The sequence below is a fragment of the Bicyclus anynana genome, chromosome 8 (genome assembly GCF_947172395.1).
Source record: "Bicyclus anynana chromosome 8, ilBicAnyn1.1, whole genome shotgun sequence".
Taxonomy (NCBI): domain Eukaryota; kingdom Metazoa; phylum Arthropoda; class Insecta; order Lepidoptera; family Nymphalidae; genus Bicyclus; species Bicyclus anynana.
The window spans coordinates 16,904,853-16,927,259 of record NC_069090.1 but is presented as its reverse complement, the minus strand read 5'-3'; the positions used below and the strand labels follow the sequence as shown (position 1 = coordinate 16,927,259).

At 36.1% G+C, this 22,407-nt stretch overlaps 1 protein-coding gene and 1 long non-coding RNA gene across 2 annotated transcripts; one reads left to right on the top strand and one right to left on the bottom strand.

Annotated features, from left to right (window-relative positions):
* Nucleotides 1-1,159: 1,159 nt before the first annotated feature.
* Nucleotides 1,160-11,520, bottom strand: LOC112048618 (alpha-ketoglutarate-dependent dioxygenase alkB homolog 7, mitochondrial). Its single transcript, XM_024086226.2, has 5 exons — nucleotides 11,274-11,520; nucleotides 9,778-9,965; nucleotides 9,092-9,265; nucleotides 8,466-8,590; nucleotides 1,160-1,720 (listed from the first exon to the last, which is right to left on the bottom strand). Exons 1-5 carry the CDS (start codon nucleotides 11,392-11,394, stop codon nucleotides 1,585-1,587), a joined length of 744 nt encoding a protein of 247 aa, XP_023941994.2. The 5' UTR covers nucleotides 11,395-11,520; the 3' UTR covers nucleotides 1,160-1,584.
* Nucleotides 11,521-11,731: 211 nt separating this feature from the next.
* LOC128198334 (uncharacterized) lies at nucleotides 11,732-19,682 on the top strand. The gene is made up of 2 exons (XR_008251057.1): nucleotides 11,732-12,234; nucleotides 13,514-19,682. It is a non-coding gene; the product is annotated as an uncharacterized LOC128198334 (long non-coding RNA).
* The last annotated feature ends 2,725 nt before the right edge of the window (nucleotides 19,683-22,407 follow it).

Here is a 22,407-nt window from a genome sequence, read left to right as displayed (position 1 = left end):
CTTCGTATTTTTTTTTATCGCTTGGCGGTACGTCTTTGTCTGTAAGGTATTAAAAAACCTCAATCGGTTCAGCCGGGGATCGAAACCAGGACCTCCGTCTTGTAGGTCCACTGCGCCACGAAGGCCGTCAAAAATTATTTATTTTTATTTATTATGTATTTTGTACTTATATATGATGTGGACGAAATTTCCTATTAACGTGTTATTTATTTACTAATATTATAAAGAAGTAATATTGTGGTGTTGTAGGATGTATCATATAACCTCTAAATTGATTTTGAAATTTCTTTTATCAATATAAAGCCACGTCTGTAAGGCTACATTTTATCACCATATACGGGATAACGGGGAACGGGAAGTACTTGGGTGAAACCGCGGGGCGTCGGCTAGTATTTATAAAACCAAGTCCTCTGACGCGCCAATTTGTAAATTTCAAGTTTGTTCACGATAAACTCAAAATATACTTAGCGGATTTTTATGCGGTTTTCACTAGTTAGTAGATACTACACAGTGATTTATAAGGAAAGTTAAGTCAATTGTCAAGATTTTGTGTAAATCGCTTTACACACTTTTTACTTTTGTGTGTAGGAAAAGAGCTTCCTAGGAGATTTTCAATAAAAATGCTGCATATTGCCTTCAAGGCATAACAAAACAATGCATGATGGGATATTGGAATATCTACAAAGAATTTGGCAGGCATATAGTATGTAATCTGTCTTTCAAGGAGAGATTTCTAAACCCGAATATGGGTTATGTTGAAGATGCAACATAACCCATATTCGGCTCACTGTTGAGCACAAGTCGTCCCTCAGAATGAGAAGGTTTAAGCATTAGTCCACCACGCAGGTCAAATGAGAATTGGCAAACTTCACACATAGAGAATTAAAAAAATTCTCAGGTTTCCTCACAGTGTTTATCCTTCACTGTTTGAGATATTTGACTTCTTAAAATGCACATAACTGAAAAGTTGGAGGTGTATGCCCCAGTCCGGATTCGAACCTACGCCTAGTATGCCTAGTAGTATGATCAATTTACCGTTCATGTGAACTACAGAGCCACTAATAGAGTACCAGTCTAGCTACCTTGCCAAAATTGTCTGTGTTTCAATGCAGTTCCAGTTAAATAGTCAATTTTAAATTACAATCTAATAAAACAACCATTTTGTCAACAACAATAAATATTTTATTTATATAACAAAACCAATACTGCCTATAGGAGGGAGGAGGATTTTATTTCGATAAATCAGTATTTTTATTTTACTATTTACACGTTAAACTAGAAACTTTATGTATCCACGTTTTTGTAGATGTATGCCCAACAAATCTATGACTCTGGTTGGGTATACACCAACAGTCCCATTGGTGATTATTGCTTTGCAACTTCGTTCGTAACACTCCCGATGGTCCGCGCGGGCCGGGGGCGTGTAGCGATGAATGAAAACCCCACGACTGATGCACCTCACTTCCCCGCACGATTTCACACCCACGCAGTCTTTCCCCCCGTCGCCCTCATACCATGGGAGTGTCATCAACGATCTTGCCAGACTAGTACAATAATTCCCTAACTATCCGAATTGGTGTAATACTATTGTCTATGCTCCGCTTTGGGCTGCTCGCGACATATGATGGCCACTCTCCGTCGTCTGGGCAGCCGGTCTCCTCTCCATACACTATGCTCGCCGCCCAGCACCGCGTGCGAAAAGTCGTATCGCGCCACTCCGCTGTTAAATAAGTTACATTCATTAAAACTGCTGTTTAAACAAGTTACATTCATTAAAACTGCTGTTTAAACAAGTTACATTCGTTAAAACTGCTGTTTAAACAAGTTACATTCATTAAAACTGCTGTTTAAATAAATTACATTCATTAAAGGTGCTCGGGAGCATTTACCGTAGTTCTAGGGTTATATTCAATAACAAAAATTAATTCAAAATGCTCAAGGAGCATGTGTTCTAAAATGAATATTATCGGAGTAAATAATATTTCTTTTGTAAATAGATCTTAAAATATGTCCCTTAAACGCATCCTTATATAAAATGACGTAGTTTGTACGTACGTAGACGTAGATAGATAAGGTGTGAGATGTGAAAGAGAGATAAATGTGTATGTAACACACTTTGAATTACTTTATGTAATTTTTTTTAACAATTTTTTTTTAATAAACAAATATAACCGTTTTCCCCCCAAAGGGCAGAAAACGATTATTTAGGTTTCAGCCGAAGCTTGATCCACTTACGAGATTACCCTCCAAATTTTGCCCGTTTGCAGTGTTCCTACCCTACATTTCATTGGGTAAATGAGGTTTTGACATAACATCACGCCGTCATCCGCCGGCATGTCGCTTGACCTTTGTCAATGTCAATCAGTACTCTCGTAAGCCGGCAAGGCATGAAATTTTAGTGGATCAAGCTTCGGCTGAAACCTAAATAATCGTTTTCTGCCATTTGGGGGGAAAACGGTTATATTTAGGTGTTCGAGCCTTCAGCTTGATCCACTTACGAGATGTGTTTATATTCTGCCGGCGATGGCAAGGCGTACTGTGATGACCATTTTTATGATATTAAAAGAAATGATAATCATTATTCATGTAAATTAATGATCAACGACGTTTAAATTATCAGTATATAAATCAGTATATTATCAGTGATTATCATAGAGACAAAATATTTTTTCTCATCTCTGAAGTAATTAACTAGATATCAAATTTAATTGATATTAAAATTATTGTCATTTAATTAATCACAGCTATTAATGTAGATTTCACCCAAAAGTAACACACATATTTTTATTAATTGATATTTTATTTAATGGTAAAAACAAAACCTATACAACCCATATATTCATTTAAATTGGTGTAAATATGCTGCACTTAATGCTGTAAAGTAGTAAAGTAAACCTCAAAACATCTGAGGAACTTCTTCAAGACAGCGTAGATATATTGACTACCTACTTTAAATTTCTATTGTATTTTATTAAATCTGTATTTACAGATGCTTTTAAAATTATCTGAGAAAGCTGAAAACGTGCTAATTTCAATAAGCTTCGCAGTTATACCGAAATGACTGCGAGCAGCTACTTTAATCTTTGTCTTCTGCTAGACATAACAAACAAACCAGATTCATTGACATGTCCAATAATTTCTTTACCCAAATATAACAAATTTGTAATATCAGTTTGTACTAATAGATATAGCCCTCTGACTACATAAAGTTAACCAAACCAATGTTTGATCTGTATTTTGTCAGAACCGTACTGTGTATAGTCAAAACATGAACTCTCCACTCAAGATAAAAACAAGGAGTCATGACATGCTACTTAAAATAAGCTATCAGTTGAGTATTTAAATAGACTCATAGGTGACCAACCATGTTAGAGGTTTAGGTTTTAAAATTGGTTTCAATGCTAGTCTAACTTTAGGTTGATCAAGTACCTAGGTAATTATCTACTCGATAGTTTTTGGGTTTATAAACCTATTTGACTAAGGATTTCTAAAGATCAATAGTTCTGAGTACGAGTTCTGATTTATTTATTAAGTATTTGCTAAAATGAAGTCCTACCGAAGTAGGATCTAACTGTTAACCCATTCCAACATATCCAGGCTTGATTACACGTATTAATTGTGAATTTACGCCAAGCTGTTTCTAAAATATTCTGTCCTCTGTTGACAAGGACCTTAGTAGTACAGCAAGCACATACAATATGTTACTGAATGTGACCTGTTGGTACTCGCGAAAGAAATGTTAGATTGTTAATTGTAAATGGTTGGCTCTTGGTTCTCTGGTACAATGGAGACCTGGAGAAGAGGAATATCATAAACTTTCTCTCCTATCTGGAGCTACCAGAAGATAGGTTCTCAAGCAGTGATTAAGATGTCTCGAATTGAAGGTACTAGCGTTGAAGATGGAAATAAGCTAGGGCCACCACAGCCTTTAGTTTAAGTCTTTGCTGAAGACGTCGACGAATGGGCAATACTAGAAAAGCAATCATATTTTAGATTGGTTAGATCACTGCCCTTGTACTGGTAAACAAGTCTACTTCTGGTTTTTCCATCACCTTGAATGTTGTCTGAAGAGCTTCGTAACTTTAGAATTTAATCTAGCAATTCTAATAATCGGTATAGACCCGTCTATAATCCCAGAAAAGTACCTGGCTTAGGTATATTTGAAGTTGGTTAGCTAAATCTAGAATTTACTGCTTAATGCAAAGAGGTATAGATTTATATATTTGTTATCTTCTTGAAATATTGCATACAGTTTTTTCTATCTAAGGTCTTTTCTCACTCTCTCTCTCATAGAAAATCCAATACAATCCATAATATCTCTTTAAGCTTGTATCAAACATGTTGCCGTTCATTTTAGAAACTGTTTATGAATATTAAGTTTCTTATAGTTCTCTACTGAATCCTACTGCATCTGATGTTATAAAATTTCAAGTAGATGGTCTTCTCTAATACGTATGTAGATATATTGTATAATGTATACTGAATGAGGCGAGGAGCACGCATAATTTATAAATATTATACACTGCTATAACAGTTGCAAGCCACCATGCCCACCAGCGAAATTTCTTTATGAGTAAGTAGCATTTCTTGACTGTTCTTTTTTACTGTCTTTGGCGACATACAGGCGATTTTCCTATTTGTGTTGACATGAGATTGAATTTTCGATAGTTTATATAGATACCACCCAATATTGGGTAGCTGTATCTACCACCTATATGATGAATAGAGGCAGTATGCTTGAATCGTTGTTAAAAAGAATATCATCTATAAGTAAAGTAACTAAGTATAAGTAGGATGAAATCTGAATTACTTAGCTAAATATATATCCATTAACAAATCTATACAGAGTTATTATTCTACAAAGTAGACATTTTTCAAAAGTTTAAGAACAGAAACCGTCTATGAGGCAGGGAAAGATGTGGCTTGTGATACCTTTGCCTGTACATTCAAGATATATAAAGCGACGGAATGATTGTATCGGCAAATCAAATAAGCTTTTGTGGGCAAGAGTAATTAATTAATACGGCCATATTTTCCCCTTGAAGGAGAAGGAAATATTTATTCGTTCCTAACTCTCTTAATTTCCCCACAATATATGTATTATATGAAAAAATTTCCATAGATTAATTTTAAATCTATCATATATGACAGATTGACAAACTTAGAGAAGAAATTCAAACAAAGTGTAATTTTAGATCCAGGCACTAATTAATTAAGTGCATGAATATTTTGAACACTAAGATCTTTTCTGACTTCAAATATAATTTATTTATTTTTCCTTCTCATATTCAGTTCGTGGACATTTTCTCGAGCCAGAGCTTCTATGGAGTGACCTGTTTTAATTGGGTCTGGTACCGGGAATCGAACCCGAGCCTTTATGTGTGAGCCAAGTATCTAGCCAATAATGACTAACCCATACCGGAAAATATTTATTTATTGCATCTTGCATTTTAATATGATAAAGCCAGTTGACTTTCGGTGGCTAAATGGGTGTTGTACAGTGAAATACATTGCAAAAGATTGTGGAATCTCTTATTTGAGGCTTTATATATAAGTCTCAGGCATTGTATGATTTCCACCCTTTTTGTATCTAAAGTGCAGTCATGTATCACGAGTATCTGAAGTGCAACATTTACTGTCACTGTCACTGCATTATGAAGTGATTGTCTGTGAACGCGGGGTCATCTCTGCTAATGCACTATTTAGTATTATCTTCAGTCAAGTGAAGACTGGACTGTTGTTGTATATTCGAATATTCGCGAAGCTTCTGGGAATGATATCCTTGCTTGGCTAGGAATTTTTACTGCATGTCCCATTTTGCTTTAAGATAAAGTATTTATCAAAATAAAAAGATTAGTTTCCTGGTCTTGCTTGTCTTGCTAAGATAATCTTCTAACTGAACGGGAGCAATCCAACAACATTCAGTATTTATATACTCTAATAACATTGTATGATGCTTGGTTCTAAGATTTTATTACGTTGCTTCAATAAACTTTCTGTGCAAAGTAAATTTTTCTTCCGATACAGTCAAGACGAGGCAACTTCGTCCATAAGGAAGGCCATCAACTGGATCTCTTAAAATATACAAAGCCTCTCAAAATAGAGGAAGGGCAGTAAGGACAAAGAACATCCGTTTTAAAGAACCTATTATCGTATGCATCGATCAGAAAGATTTGTTTCATTGTTGAAAGTAGGAAATAAATCAGGAGCTTCAAATGATAAATGCTTTTGCGTTCTCTAAGCCCATGCGAGCTTTAGACACTATAAACATGCGGTAGATGGAGAGTAGGTATAGTGAAACGCAGTAAACGCGTAATTTTCATATTCCACTGAAATCTTTTCTTCGAACACATCCAGGTTTGATGTGTTACCAAGGAGCTTCAATATTGATAATAAAAATTCATCAAGCATTTATAACTTTCTTAAAGACTCCCAATCAACTTGAGTTTACATACGTTATGTATTCCATGATCTATAAAGATCGTCATTAAGCTGATTACTGACGTTCAGGGACCCTGGTAATTGAAAAGTACCCAAATACGCGCCTTAGACTTCAGGCGCGCAGCCGACAAGGCAGCTGTCAGAGGTCACTTAAAGGACAAGCAAATAGCAAATAGCTGACAAATAGGCATCGTAAACGCCGGCCGTCTCAGCCAAAGCATCGACGGACAACTCAGATGACGTCTCAGTTAGCGAATCAGCCGTGCAGCCGACATTCCAGGCGACGCGTTGGTCAACATCCCAGACGACGAGTCAGCCGATATTTTAGACAACGTCTCAATCAGCGAATCAGCCGACATCTCAGACAACACGTCAGCCGACATCTCAGATGAAGTCCCATTAAACGACACCTCAGCCAACGTCTGAGCAGCCGACGTCTTTGCGGCCGACGTCTGCACAGCCGACGTCTCAGCCGACGTCTGCACTGCCGACGTCTCAGCCGACGTCTGCACAGCCGACGTCTGTACACCCGACGTCTGCACAGCCGACGTCTGTACAGCCGACGTCACAGCCGACGTCTGAGCAGCCGACGTCTCAGCCGACGTCTGATCAGCCGACGTCGGCTGAGACGTCGGCTGATCAGACGTCGGCTCTCAGACAACACGTCAGCCGACATCTCAGATGAAGTCCCATTAAACGACACCTCAGCCAACGTCTGAGCAGCCGACGTCTTTGCGGCCGACGTCTGCACAGCCGACGTCTCAGCCGACGTCTGCACAGCCGACGTCTCAGCCGACGTCTGCACAGCCGACGTCTGTACACCCGACGTCTGCACAGCCGACGTCCGAGCAGCCGACGTCTCAGCCGACGTCTGAGCAGCCGACGTCTCAGCCGACATCTCGGCTGACGTCTCAGCCGACGTCTGAGCAGCCGACGTCTCAGCTGACGTCTGCGCAGCCGACATCTCGGCCGACGTCTCAGCCGACGTCTGAGCAGCCGACGTCTCAGCTGACGTCTGCGCAGCCGATATCTCGGCCGACGTCTCAGCCGTAGTCTGAGCAGCCGACGTCTCAGCCGACGTCTCAGACGACGTCCCAGGTGGGACGTCATCTGCTCATCATTCAGTAGGACTATACAGCGAGTCTGCCGTCCGAAGAGCGGGCATTCGCTAAGATGAAAAAGAGAAAAACTCTCATTCAGTATAGATCTACATAGCAAGTCTGCCGTCCGAAGAGCGGGCATTCGCTAAGATGAAAAAGCTTGTCGGGAGTCACGTGGACACTCGACAGCGAACAATACACATCGGTCGTACAAGATGGCTACGATTTTTTCGTTACTGTCTTCATTTGGTAACTAGGTCTATCCAGCGAGTCTACCGTCCGGAGAGCGGGTATTCGCTTAGAATTGAGAATAATCTCTCATCTAACTAGACCGTTGACAAAAATATTCTCCAACAAATTTCACTGTGCACTATCACTATTTATTAATATTCACATTTAACACTGCTCACTTAACAAAATTTGAAGACGTACTGATTGACATTGACAAATGTCAAGCGACATGCCGGCGGATGACGGCGTGATGTTATGTCAAAACCTCATTTACCCAATGAAATGTAGGGTAGGAACACTGCAAACGGGCAAAATTTGGAGGGTAATCTCGTAAGTGGATCAAGCTGAAGGCTCGAACACCTAAATAAGTGGTCTTGTCAACACCTTGAAGTTATGGGAAATACTCCCTAAGATCCTGTATATATCTATGAATGTATACTTGTACATGTTTGTTCATTTGCATTTTATATTTGTTTTGTTTTGATAAATGACTGAAAAATGGAGGAGCAATTGTGTTACTTGTGTAAGGTACCAGATAACGTGGACATCCAATACGGTGGGATGATCTCTGCCTAACTCTAGAACCTTGCTGTACCAAAGTTGCGGCCGACAGGGTGAACATCTGATAGTGAGAGTTTATTTATTACCATTCACATTAGACACTATCATTATATTTTGTATGTCAATTGTCACCTCATGATGTACAGGCACCGTCGCTCCAGCAATGCGTCCAAAGCCACGTGAGGCTTCTTCTCGTGCGTCAGCCTCATGACGGCGCTGGACGCCAGGCACAGGCCTGCTATTGTGTCACCACAGAACTGTGAAAGAACATAGTTTTATTTCTTCGACTATTGCAAACTGACGCGACGACAAAACTTTATTGCTCTTGGTATATAGAGAGATTTTTAATTTAAAGTTTGTTCGTTTACAATATTTACGATAAGGGACGCCGCAAGCTCAAAATATTGTAGTGTAAAAGTAAAAAAAAAATGTATTTTTTTATATACTTATTTTAGTGACATTTCATCATATTTGCAACTCTGTTTTTGGGTAGGTTCCAAACTTGCACTGGCGGTATGCTTTGCCCATTTAGAATTAAACGCTGCAGTTACGCTACTCGTTATTTTTTACACCAAACCACATTAACTTGCAGCTGTACTGATCCATTTAAGCCGCAGTTACGCTTTTGGGTTTTTTTTAGTCTACTGCATTTATGCCAAGCAACATAGATTCCAGTTACGTCACTGGTACATTTTATCTTCAGGAACCCATGCAATGCCTGCCAATGCATGCTGGTAACTGAGACTGTACCAACTCACCCTAACAGCATCCACATGAGGCTTGATATGTCCACCCGCAGCCAAATCAAGTACATGAACGTAGGGCAACAGCTCTGCTTTAGGTGCAAACGCCATTTCCTTCACTCGGGATAAAACAGCCTCGTTTTGGTTGTTCCATTTGCCGCGTTCCGTTTCACGGTAACCTTCAATTGCCTGTAGAAACAAAATGTTTAAGAGTTAATAACTCAATAGTGTCATGAAAATTGTTGAAAAAAAAAAGTTTCATGTAAATGGTGCTTCAACAACAACAACTAAACCTGCCTATGGGGGTATTATAAATTATTGTTCTACTCATTCCAAGTCTTTACACCTAATGGACCTATAATGGACCTATGCACAACAGCCAACTTTAGAGACCAAGTGTGGAAAAGGCCCAGAAAAGAAGAAGAACTATTTGGAGGGGAAGGGAAAAATAAATCATATAATAAATGTGTTTGATATCTATGTGGTTTCATATCACGAGGATTGGATTTGAATTTTGTGTTTTCCATGACCTTACGATGACCTTACCCCTACCCCTTTTTTTAATCTTCCGCGCAATTTTTTAAAATTTTTCTGTCTAACAAACACATCAAAACAAAAAATAGTGAAATTGGTCCAGCTGTCACGCGTGACCAAGGGATATATGGATTCATTTTTATACATATAGATTTAGTTCAAATTACATTGTCCCAATGGTCATACTCGTATCTCATCTTCTTCAACTGAGGCTCCACCTCAGCGAGCAAGGCAGCCTCTTCTTCTTCACTGACAAAGTTAGGCAGGATGTGCATGTGGTGCAGGATGATGGTGCGCAAGTCAGCCTCTTCATTGGGAGCCCATGATGGTAAGATTTCTATATAACTTGTGTCACCTGCAATGCAAAACATTTTATTTTGTGTAAGATGGTGAAATTGTCAAGGCACAGCCTATAAAAACCCAGTGATTCATATTTCATACCTTCCAAAAATCCAAAGATTTTAATTAAATTAAGTATTCAGAATATAAAACTCTCAGATAAAGTAAAATTATTATATATATAGACTAAAATAGAGTGGGCAGGCAGAGTAAAAAAAAAATGGAGCAAAACGGTCATGCAATGGTACACAGGTCATGATGGGCGGACGAAATAAGACAGGTGGCAGGAGGCAACTGGGCAAAATCTGCAAGGGATAGGGAGTTGTGGAAAAGTTTGGAGGAGGCCTTTGTCCTAGGGGACAAACAGAATGTATATACGAACTCTGAATAAAGGCTTTTATTATTATTATTATAAGTATTCAGAAGGTTTTGATTAGATTGAACTGGATAAGGTTTATAGAAGACATACCAAAAATAATACAGAGCAAAGCTTGGTCATCCAGGTATTTCATTATTATGCCCTATTGTAACAGCCCACTACAGGGCTAGTTATTTCTCCATATGAAGAATTATAAAGCTTAGCAACTTGTAGGGTATAAATAATGGTATAAATAATGACTTGATAGTCAATCAGATAATGACGAGAATGAGGCACAGAGTGTAAAAAGCACCAACATCCAGTCTGGGTTGAGAATTTTTACTGAGAATACTTGTAAGAAAGAAATATTATGTTGCTGTTGCCTGCATTTCATCTGGCCATTTAGTTGCTGGGTTGCTCTTGTGACTATTGGACCAGCCCATTTCAGTACTTATAGGTCTCTTCTTCTGTGCATACATTTGGCCAGGTGACCTGTCTATTGCCAAGTGGATAAGACAGTAAGTAAGTTAAACTGATGGTTATTTTTGTTTTATTAAGTGACCCAAAAAAAAAAGTTGAAGGTTCTTAAGTCGAAGCGTATGTTTTTTTTATACGTCCACATTTCTCACCCAGTCTTTTAGTTTTATACTTAAATAACTTCATTCCATTCTTTGATTAATTAGGATTTTTCATTTTTGTAAATAATCTGATAACACTATCATCTTCAGTAATTTATAATTTTGCATAACATTGTAAAAGAATATGGCAATTTTGTTGAAACTACTTGGATGCCTGCAAAATACGTTCTTTCCTTGGAAAGTTGGTTGTGGTCCAAGCAAAGGACCTATAAAATTCAACACTATTCTGGAAATGTACCTACTTAGTATTTAAGATTATGTATTAGTTCTTAGTTTTATATCCAATTAAATAAAGCTTTAATAACATAATTGAAATAGACATAAGTACCTGATAATTTTTCGGCTGCAGGTCTGACTCTTGACTGAGAAACATCAACACTTAGATTCTTATACAGTTTATACACCGACGCTTTGTATTTGCATTTTTTGAGTATACTAAACGTTAACATTAGTATTTTATTAATATTGTACGCAATTCAAATGTATATTTAATATTTATTTTACAATTAATAACAATAGATACATAACCTCGAAAAATTTAAGTTTTGTTAAAATCTAATTTGACATTGACATTTGATACAGCTGATTAAAAATATTCTTCGCACTTACAGCTGATTAAATTGCGTCGTGAACTACGTACGATTTTTTGTTTTCAGAAGTCATTAATTAAGTAAATTAAAAATAAAGTATTTGTATGTGATACAAAAAAATTCGTCACTTAACATCATTGGGTTGGAATTTGGAACCATAGATATGGAACTCGGAAGCCGGAAGCCGTGTCAGTGTCATTGACCTTTGACCCAATTTTCATTCCTGACTGTCAATAAATATTCTTTGGTTGGTCGCCCCTTGCACATTGCACAATTATTTTTATATGTACCTACCGCACCATGACCCTACATAAACCATAATCTACCTACCCATTAGAAATCAATAAATTTTAATTATTCTTTGTGATGTATCCAGGAATCAGGATCAGAAAAGCATCATTTATTTTAAAACAGGGGTGTGAAAACTGCTATAATGGATTTAGCCCCCATAAAGAGACTTCCAGAAGAAATTCTGTTGATGATATTCAGCAAAATCAGTGATCACGAGTTGATTACGAGTGTTATACCGGTGTGTCCTCGATGGGAGTCCCTTGTGCTTCCAATCCTGAAGGTCATTTAATCTGAAGATAATGAACTGCGTGGAGGCATCCTAGTATTACTAGACCCCCACCTTTCTCAATATCCTGGGCTATATACCAAATTTGTTAGAGCTGACCATACCTTTTGATTACAGTTTGGGTGAGCAGATTTTTATGTACTTATAACACATATTATAGAAATATGAATCATTAAATGTTGTATTACAAGAACTTTTATTATAATAAATGAAATAACATGCTTTGCGAATTATTAATGTAGCAGGTTTATATCTTATCAATATTTAAAATCAACAACAGTATGTGTGTATAATGTATGACATAAACTAAGAGCATAAATAATTATGATATTAGTAGCGATTTTTTTTTTTATGATAATGATATTAGCAGAAGATCTAAATTAGAAAAAAACTTCACCCATTTGCTTATTGGATGAAAAGGATTGTGAATCTAGTATGTCAATAAAATATATTGTGCCAGATTAATAGTTTGGCCAGGAGATTTTTAGGCATTTTTAGATTATTTTTCAACTTAGATTAAATTTGATACATATATAAAACTCATTTCATCCATTAAACAGATGGGTGAAGGCTGTTTCTTGTAGATCTTAGTAGTAGTTAATCCAAATTTTATTTGGATCTTATACTACAGTTTGTTTCATGGAGGATGGTGCGGGTGACAGTTTGTTTCACTCTTGACGATTATAGTATTATGAACATCATACAGGCGACTGTTACAAGTTCATGATAGTACATATTATGAACGTCATACAGGCCACTGTCATCATGCGATCTGAATAACATTTTAAGTATATGTGTTCAATAAGAACTCTTTTCTTTGTCCTGCATAGGTACAAATGTCAAATATTATTTTTATTGTCTTTACATGATATTAATTTAGTACTTATTAAACTTTGTTTTATGAAAGATACATTTTTGCATAGCGAATACCATTCTCTGCTGTACTTTTTTCTTGTACTTGAACAAGCTACAATAGGGATGATGACAGTTTTTTAAATTGTATGTAAATTAAAAGTATGCTAATAGTCAAGCAGTAAATTGTATATAAATTAAGAGTATGCTAATAGGCAGTTTTCTAAAAGAAACAGGATATCTGTTATTATTACTTTCGGAGCTACAGGGATTTATAGGGTCAGTTTTGCACTGCCACGGATCCCTGAAAAACGCCCCGTACAAAATGGTACGATTTAATGAAGTTGTAGGTCACAATGATCATTAGATTTGTATGGGCAAAATTACTAATATCATTCTTATTTGTGCGTATATGTTTATAGTTTATGTATTAAAAATGTCACATTTAATGTAAGGAAGCTAAAACTGTATTTGATGAATCTTCATCAAATTACAATAAAAGATTTTTAATAGATTTTTGTGTTTGCTAGTTTACTTATAAATTAGCAGTTTCAGGTACAAAGCGATATCGAGATTTGATCGGCTGACTTCTCTACAACTCTACTCGTGTCTGAGGATGACTTGTAACGAAGCTATCTACTTGACTACCTTAAGAAAGCTTCATCGGCTGCACATAACTGGGGCAAAATTGGTAAAACTGTTTTAGACAATCCGTTCCATATCCACAGGATCCTATCTACTAAGATGCTGTTGTTTGTCCATCTTTCACTAGGCTTTATCTCATGAAGCTTGATAGACCGAATCTTTAATTTCATTTGCATGTAGATATTATTATTGATAAGTACTATATGTGTTATTATGTATTTATATTTATTTTATGTTATGTATGGACTTAACATAAAATAATATTTTATATGTGTGTATGTTTTAGTAAGTATCCATAACACATACTGTACACATGTGTGTCCAAATAAGCTCATGCAAGTTATTGCAAACTTGAACCGCGTGTGGTGTACTAGGCGTGCATAAGGTTGTCGATCAGGGTATGCACTAGTAAGAAAAATTATACCAAACTGGGAAAATCTGCATTTGAAAGTATTAAGAAAACATTTTTAGGGTATGCAGGACTTTAATGCATGTATGAACTGCACGCCAATGTGTACTAGCAATCGCTACCGAAATCGTTTGCGCTGCAAGATCATGAGCTTATTTGATGCTCAATGGCTAGCATTAGCACACTCGACATTTTTGGACACTGGACATAGACTGAATCATCTAAAAAGGATTAGGCAGCGGTTTTACTATTACAACCTCTTAATTTGCAGATACGAGGTGATTCGCTGAAATTTATGGTTAAAAATGTATCTAATACATTTAATAATAATAACTTAAATGTTAAATAATAACTTAATTAAAATGTAAATACAAATTCAATTTGTAAAATTACCATATGAATCTTGATTTGTTATATTTTATTATTAATATAAATAGCAGAACTTCTGATACATATATTTTATAACACATTTGCGAGGAAACACACTTTCTGAAAATTAAATGACGAATGAGAGTTTTTTGCGTTTTGGTGGTTCTTCAAGAAACATACTTTTAAGTCAATTATTTAACCAGATCCTTATTTGTACATTTTATTATCATCTCCATATACTTTTATAAGGAGGTATACCTTGGTTCCCGGGGCCGACTGTGTATTGGCCAGTGGGCATTAACCTTTACGTTTGATGATTATTATTTTTTTGAATTCTCTCAAAATTATAAATAATCTTTCTAAAAAGTTCTCAGTTTTAGTGATAAATTTTGTAATCAATAGTATTTAGATTGAGAAGAACTTTGTGGTTAATAAAATAAAAAGAACCTACGTTTATATTAGCTATGCATAAGTCTAAGAAAATTGTCTATGAAGGAAATAATTATTTATAATGTAAATGAGGTAGGAAGGAAATTACTTCTAATTAAAAACATCTTCGTATCTTTTGGGATAAACATTAGGGTTACTTGTCAACTGTATTATAGTTGAATTTATAAGAAATTGACTGAATTTTTACATAATATATATATTAAAGGCAAAGCCCTATCTTTGCCTTTAAATATTTGTATAAATATCTATAGCAAGTTGATATTACAAATTTATACTAACAATTATCATTAATTCTAGAATGTACCTTTACCTTTACCTTGTTATAATTTTCATCTAAGTCAAGCATCTCAAAAGCTATCCAGCCTCTTAAAGCTGTTGAGGATTTTTTACCATTAAACGACATTATACAACTTTTTTTCTTGATAACAAATTATTAACTCTTTCATGATCAATAAAAATCATAAAAAAAATATAATTTACAATGGTCGCAACACTCAACTTGCGACAGCATTTTCGAAAAAAAAATCAAATTAGTGTTCACCGCCCATACAAAGTACTTAGAACCCCTTTACAAATAGAGTGACGTATTCTTTTGGTGTTTACAACTTCATTCTTCATGCTGACGTTTCCATATTTTCATTCCAATAGTAGGGGAGCCCGGGATGCTAAATTTGCAGTTAATAAAGCGTCATGGGGACCGATTAGATTTGGTAGGTTAGATGATAGAAAATATGGTTATATACTTTTTTCGCTTTCAGCGGTGGAAAAAAAACTGCAGACTTTAAAGGCAATTTTGATTACTTCGGCTTACTGGAAATATCATAAAATAGTATTATTATTTTTGAGATTATTTCCTTCAAAATAGAAAAAAATTACCCTTGCTTGTGGCTCGCATACTGAAATAGAAGGGTTTTGTTTTGTAACTTTGTAACATTCCCATTTCACCACGTTATAGTTAAATCGTAAGATTTTCGAAATGCACACCTTTTAGCTATCAACTAATCTACCATATCTCCATATCTGACGTGCTGGATGAGTATTTTTGAGGTTACTTTGTTTTTTGGTTGCATAAACGTACCCATCAATATTAAGAGCTCATACTTGGTAGTACTCAACAACGTGCAAGTTTCTTATGTTCAACTGCCGCGCTCGAGTAACTGCAAAAATCCCCTCTGCGGCTCCCCTATTATAATGACAATGATAAAATTGTAAACGTAATAAATAAGCTTCACATAACCCTACTGAATTTAAATCTATCAAACATATTGTAAAGAAGTTAGAAGTTTAAACACAGGTTAAGAAAATAAAAGTTAAATTAAAATAAATTGCGCTACACAGTTACCTACACAATTTGAATGTAATAATACACCGTGCTACCGGCCGCGTCTATAATCCGCCGCGACATGTATGTATCCATTACGAGAAACTCTATAGTAATATTAAAAATAAGCTGAAGCACATTCACACGCTATCGAAAAAAAAAATTAAAATTGATGAAAAAACTTCAGAACATCCTGTTTCATTCTGTTTGGAAAGAAGAGGTTAATGAACTTTAACCTAGTTTCAGAAATTTTGTTGTTTAATACCTACATACCTACTATTTTTGATACACCTAATCGGCGGCAGTGTCTTTACTAGGGCTGTTAATAAAACATCGATATATCAAAATATCGACATTATCACTTAATAGCGATAAGTATTCATTACTAATATTTTTATGGACGATATATCGATAGTTCGACATTGAAACGTAGATATCGATACTAGATATTTTTAACAAGTTTTAATTTTTTATATCCCTCGCAAATTATTTAAACTAAAACATTATCAAACATAATCTACTTTACTTTATTTATTTTTCATATTTTAGTTTATTTAATTGCATTTTATCGAAAATGTCACTGAAATAAGTAAAACGTAATGTATTCAGATAGTATACACTACTTTACCCTCAGACAAAACTTTAAACATGTTTAATCGTATTAATTTACTTGTCAATTTAGTTACATAAAAAATAGTGAAGTTTAATAAATACTTAATTGTTAAAAGTTTTCATTTAGCCGAAAAATTTATTTTGAAATTATCGATACATCGAGAATCCGATATTTTAAAAAATAGCAAGCCCTAGTCTTTTGCGGTTTCCTTTTTGATAACGCCGCTCGCCGCCTAACCCGTAACTATTGTTGGCAATGTCCAAAAATAGGTACAGGTAAGAAATGTATCTTTCGATCGTTTCTTATAACGCAAGGTGATTGGTTAGGTCTTAATAATTCGATCATTCGGGTCACGGGTCTTTCGTGTTATATGTATCGTTACGACTCGACTTAAAGTATGTAGTTACTTGAGTCTTAAACTGAACATCCGTAGGACATGAATCGGAACCCTTTTTTTATTCGTTACAAGTTAGCCATCGACTACAATTTTACCTGACGGTAGTGTAGTAAGTGATTATGCAATCTGAAATGGAAACGGACTAACTTATTAGGGGGAGTATTTGAATCCACGGCTTGGCGGTACGTCTTTGTCGGTAACGAGCCACGATCGAAGTCTCCCACCAGCCAGGCCTGGACCAAAACACCAATCGGCCCAACCGAGGTTCGAACCCAGGACCTCCGTCTTGTAAATCCACCGCGCACACCACTGTGCCACGAAGGCCGTTAAAATTCCGAACTGATCGGATTTTAGGTTGCTATTCTGTAGATTGATGTTGTACGACTGACCGACGAGTATTCGATCTAGATAATTGTTACAAGTCCAATTCAGTGTGGTGAACAAAAATCGTTCGCAGATTATTTGAGGCGCTGACGACCGCGTCACTCGCTCACGCACAAGTACTGATCGGGTATCAGAGATTCGATCAATCGCGATCGACACAGGTCTAGTACGGGTTAACACCCGTAAATAAAATAAAATTTAATTTAAAGAAATAGGTTAAAGTGAATGACCTCAAAGCCCAAAGGGACCGACGGGCTGCCGACGTGACTGCGGCGAGGAGGTAGGTAGATGTTTGAAAATACAGGATGTGTTAAAATAATCGATTTTTGAAAGTTTATTACAATTGTAACTCCTAGAATTGTACTTTGTTTTTTTTTTTAATAACACTGATGGATAATAGACATTGGGTACATTATGTGGGATTTTGGTTTAAGACGAATAACGTAGCGCGGTGTATAATAGAGATGAAAATGTTAGAATGTATTAAATTGGTGTTTAAATAGATAAGTGAAACAAATCAATAAGGCGAGTATTTTTCAAATGTATTCAGTTTAGTTTATTTTGAAAGTTATGAAAATTACAATATCAATAAGTATAAACAATAACATTCTAGTATAAGAAAAAAAAATCGATGTTTTCAATCAATGTTAGTAAAAATAATAATTGTTGTTGTGGGAGTAGTCGAGATCTTTGTTATTAAGGTCCGTAAGTGTAAGCGAGATAGACATAGGGACAATATTGTATGTCCCTATGTCTACCTCGCTTACACTGACGCTTATACAAATTGATTAATTTTGAAAGTTATGAAAGTAATTAACAAATACATTGTAGACACATAAGAAAATTTAAAAATATATCGATGTTTTTAATTAATGTTGGTAAAAATAATAATTGATAGTATTGTCAGTTGTCAGTTAATAGTGTCTCAAAGCTGGATTCAGTTATCTTTGATACGATATAATCGTACGAATGTACCTTACTACCAATGAAGTCATTGGTGATAACCCCCGAATTGCAATTGCAATTGCACGTTGTAGAGTCAACATCTCCTGAGGATGCTCCGGTTTCGGGGTGAAACGTACGTAGAGAGTGTTTTGTCGGACCTGGGTGACGTTGTCGCATGGGTTCGCCGATTTTTCGCGGGTGATAGCAAAATAAATAAATCATTATACATATAATCATGATGAACTTCCGCAAAGTAACGCCTGCTTCTATCCTACATTTTGTAAATGTTAGTAAATTAATGTTATAGTAAGCTCGTTATAAACGGTCTCGCCGGAGCATACATAATGTCCCTATGTCTATCTCCCTTACTCTTACACTTACCACAATAAAATAAATGTATGTACGTTTTTAATCGTACTTTGTTCATATATTTTTACAAGTTAAGAAAGTTATGAAATTTAACTATATTTAAGGTTTTACGTAGGTGTCTTAAAAAGCCCTTTGTGTGTCAAACTATACCATTTTCTTCCATGTAATATTTACGGCTTTTTACTTATACGTGTACCCCATTTCCTTCAGCTCAATAAAGTTTTTCCGCTATAGTATGTTTTCGGTATTTTTAAAATATTTTGTAACACCATGTGAAAAGTTAGCTGGTTAGCGATACGGCCCCGGTGCACACCCTATTTCTATTGACATTTATGGCCCGACGAGACAGTTCATAACGAGCTTACTATAGTAATACGTAGTTAGGTAGATAAATGTTGAATTTGATGGATTTTTACTGTCAACAATTATTTACGGCTTTCAAAGCAAGCTGCGAACGGCAAATTAGTAAACTTACTGCGATATTATCCAGCCAGTACATAATTCATGCTCAATTCGTATTAATTGACTTCTCTAGTCTTTTCTAGTGTGAGACGTTATTCGCATCCATGCAATAATATTGTCAATAAAATAAGGTTTTTTTTTTTGTTTTTAAGTTTATCCCTAAATAAATAATACTAATAGGTACTATCCGGGTTACGACTTTGGAACTTACCCTACTTTATTGCCAATATTATTGCGTGTGCGCGGATACATTACTTATTATAAATGTGTTTGCAGTATGTATTAATAACTTCTAGTGTTGTTCACGGTGTATAAATTGATGTTTAAAATATGAATAATAAATGTTGTGCCAAATGGGAATTTTTATTGTAAATAAAAGGTTATTTTTTTTTCTATTATATTATTATTATTTATACTTTAAAAAAATATTTTTAACAAAAAAATTGAATCGATTGATATTGAATCACAAAAATAAACTAAAAAGTGAAAAATAACATCGTGTGTAATTCCTTCTGATCCGTTATTTTTCGCGTTTTGGTTTATTTTTGTGATTTTGAAGTCAGTTATTTTTTTTTGTTAAAACGATATTTGATTTTAGTGTGTCCTAGCATAGTGAACGAAAGCGCCACTGTACGGGAAATTTCGTTATTTTAATTTTAACACAAAATTACTAAACCGATTTTCATGAAAATGAAATAGGACCAATAAGGAACCTCTTTCAAACATAAAATGTTAAACTGATCCGTGCTGGGTATCGAACGCAGGACCTTTCTGTCGAGATTCACAGCGCTACCAACTGCCAGAGAGGTCATCAAACTCTAAACGGTAAGAAAAAAATAATAGTTGATGAACATAGTTCTAATGAAGGACTATTAAATGCTCCAGCCTGGTCTGGGGGGAGTGGTGGGAACAAATCGGCTAACAGGTTTAATTACAATCGGCGCCATCGCTAGACCGGAAACATCAGGTCGATGACCTCGGTAACCACCAACGGATCCTAACTACCAATTTGCTGTGCGAAACTAATCATTTTCTACATCAGATTTTTTTCTAAACTAATTATTATACGGAGATTTGATTTTTCATTTCTTTGTTAGTTGCGAATATCCTTCAAAATTAATGGACCGATTTTAAAAAATATTTCACTAACCGAAAGCTACATTGTCAATGAGTAACAAAGGTTATATTTTATTGTATTCCCACGGGAATGGGAAGTACGCGGTATTAACAACGGCATGCTATTTATTATAAATCTATACTTACAATAAAACTGTAGAGAGGTAAATTCTGTACATGAAATATATTTCCAAAATAATTATATATATAAAATTTTTGTCTGTCTGTCGTTATAGAAACAAAAACTATTCGACGGATTTTAATCGCAAGGCCAAACTAGGGCATGTTATAGTATCCTATACTTTTCATCACGCTACGATTAATAGTAGCAGAGCAGTGAAGGGAAATGTTGGGAAAACGGGAGAAGTTACTCCATTTTTACAGCGATACTACTGTAAGGGCTGGATTAAAGAGGTCTGAGGGCGGACGAAGTCGCAGGCGTTCGCTAGCTTATATGCACCTAGGTACCTACTATTGTACCTACACCTACACAAAAATGTAGAGTTCTACTCATTAAGTAAAACTAGTGTTAAAGGCTACCTTTGAGTCGAAAAAAGAGCACCTGTTGAAACGAGTTTTATAAAAAAAATTACTCCATCCATCACCATATCAAAGACAAAGAAAAAATATTTATCTCTGTTCATAATTGCGTACTATTCATCACGTACCTATTAGAGAGGTGAGGGCTCAATTAAACGCAAACCAGTTGCGATAAAAAAACTAGAATTTAAAAAATTCCTCCATAACATATTAAGATACTGCATTCAGAAATAAACGGTGGTAGAATACTTGACGTGCCTTCAGTGTTTCCCAAACATCAATGCCCACTATCAGCCCTCATTCGCACGAGAGTTTTTTAACGGACGTTAAAAAAGCGTTCAAATACAACAAATGCATTCCGAAGTATATGTTCACACGACAGCGTTTTTAAAACACGATGCTTTTTTGAGCAGTGTTGCATTTTCAATTTTGGGTGTTGGAAATAGATTTTTATTTAACTTCATACTGTATTTGAACGCTTTTTAACGTCTGTTAAAAAACTCTCGTGCGAATGAGGGCTTAGTCCTATACGATAAAACTGAAAAAATTAGACTATATTTATTCGTTATATGTATAATAATAGTAGGTAGTCTAGTTGTATTCACAATGAGACTGATTTTATGAGCCGGTCGCTGTAAGTGGGTAGGTATGTCTGACCTCTGTTTCGCCCCGCTGACTTTCTGATGTTATCAGATTAATCAAGTTTACAAGTCTTTGAAATATAACTCAAATAGATTTAGGAACTTAAACTGCATATGATAATATCAGGAAGCTCAACACGAAGAAATGCTAAGCTGTTTCGTGCTGACCACGAAGTAAAGGGGTGGTTATTTTTAGTCCGTGCAAGTCGGATATGCCCTGCCGATTAGTCGGCAGAAGATCAAGGTTGATTGACCCATTGAGGATTGGGATTTTTTTTTTTTGATTGTGTAAGTGCCGTAGGGACCTCAGCGGCGTCACCGGGGGGCTTGGGCGAGCGCAGAAGCATCGCCCCGAAGGCAGAAGCAGAGTAGATGGGCAGAACGACTCTTTATGGGCGTCTCCTCTGAGACTCGGATCTCGGCTTAGAGGGCCGTTCGGGAAGGGTGTTTTGGCCTGAGTGTATCAATCCGGACGCCCCCGAGATCGTGAGTTAAAAAGCCGTCCATGTCTGGGTGACGTCAGATATCGGGGGGACCTCGTCTTAGACCTCGGCGAAGACGCTGTTTAGCTTGTTTTTGTGTTGCCTGGGAAGCATTGTCGTTCGTTATGTCATTGTCAGGATCGTAAAGGAGGATTGGTATTAGGATTACGTTTTTGTGGGCTGAGGATTGCAGTTTTGGCACCACTGTCTGAAAACATGGAGGCTGGAGTTTACAAATTCGTTCGATAAGGTCGCAATAAACCACACGCTGCATACTAAGTGGCAAGTGTTCGCCTAACG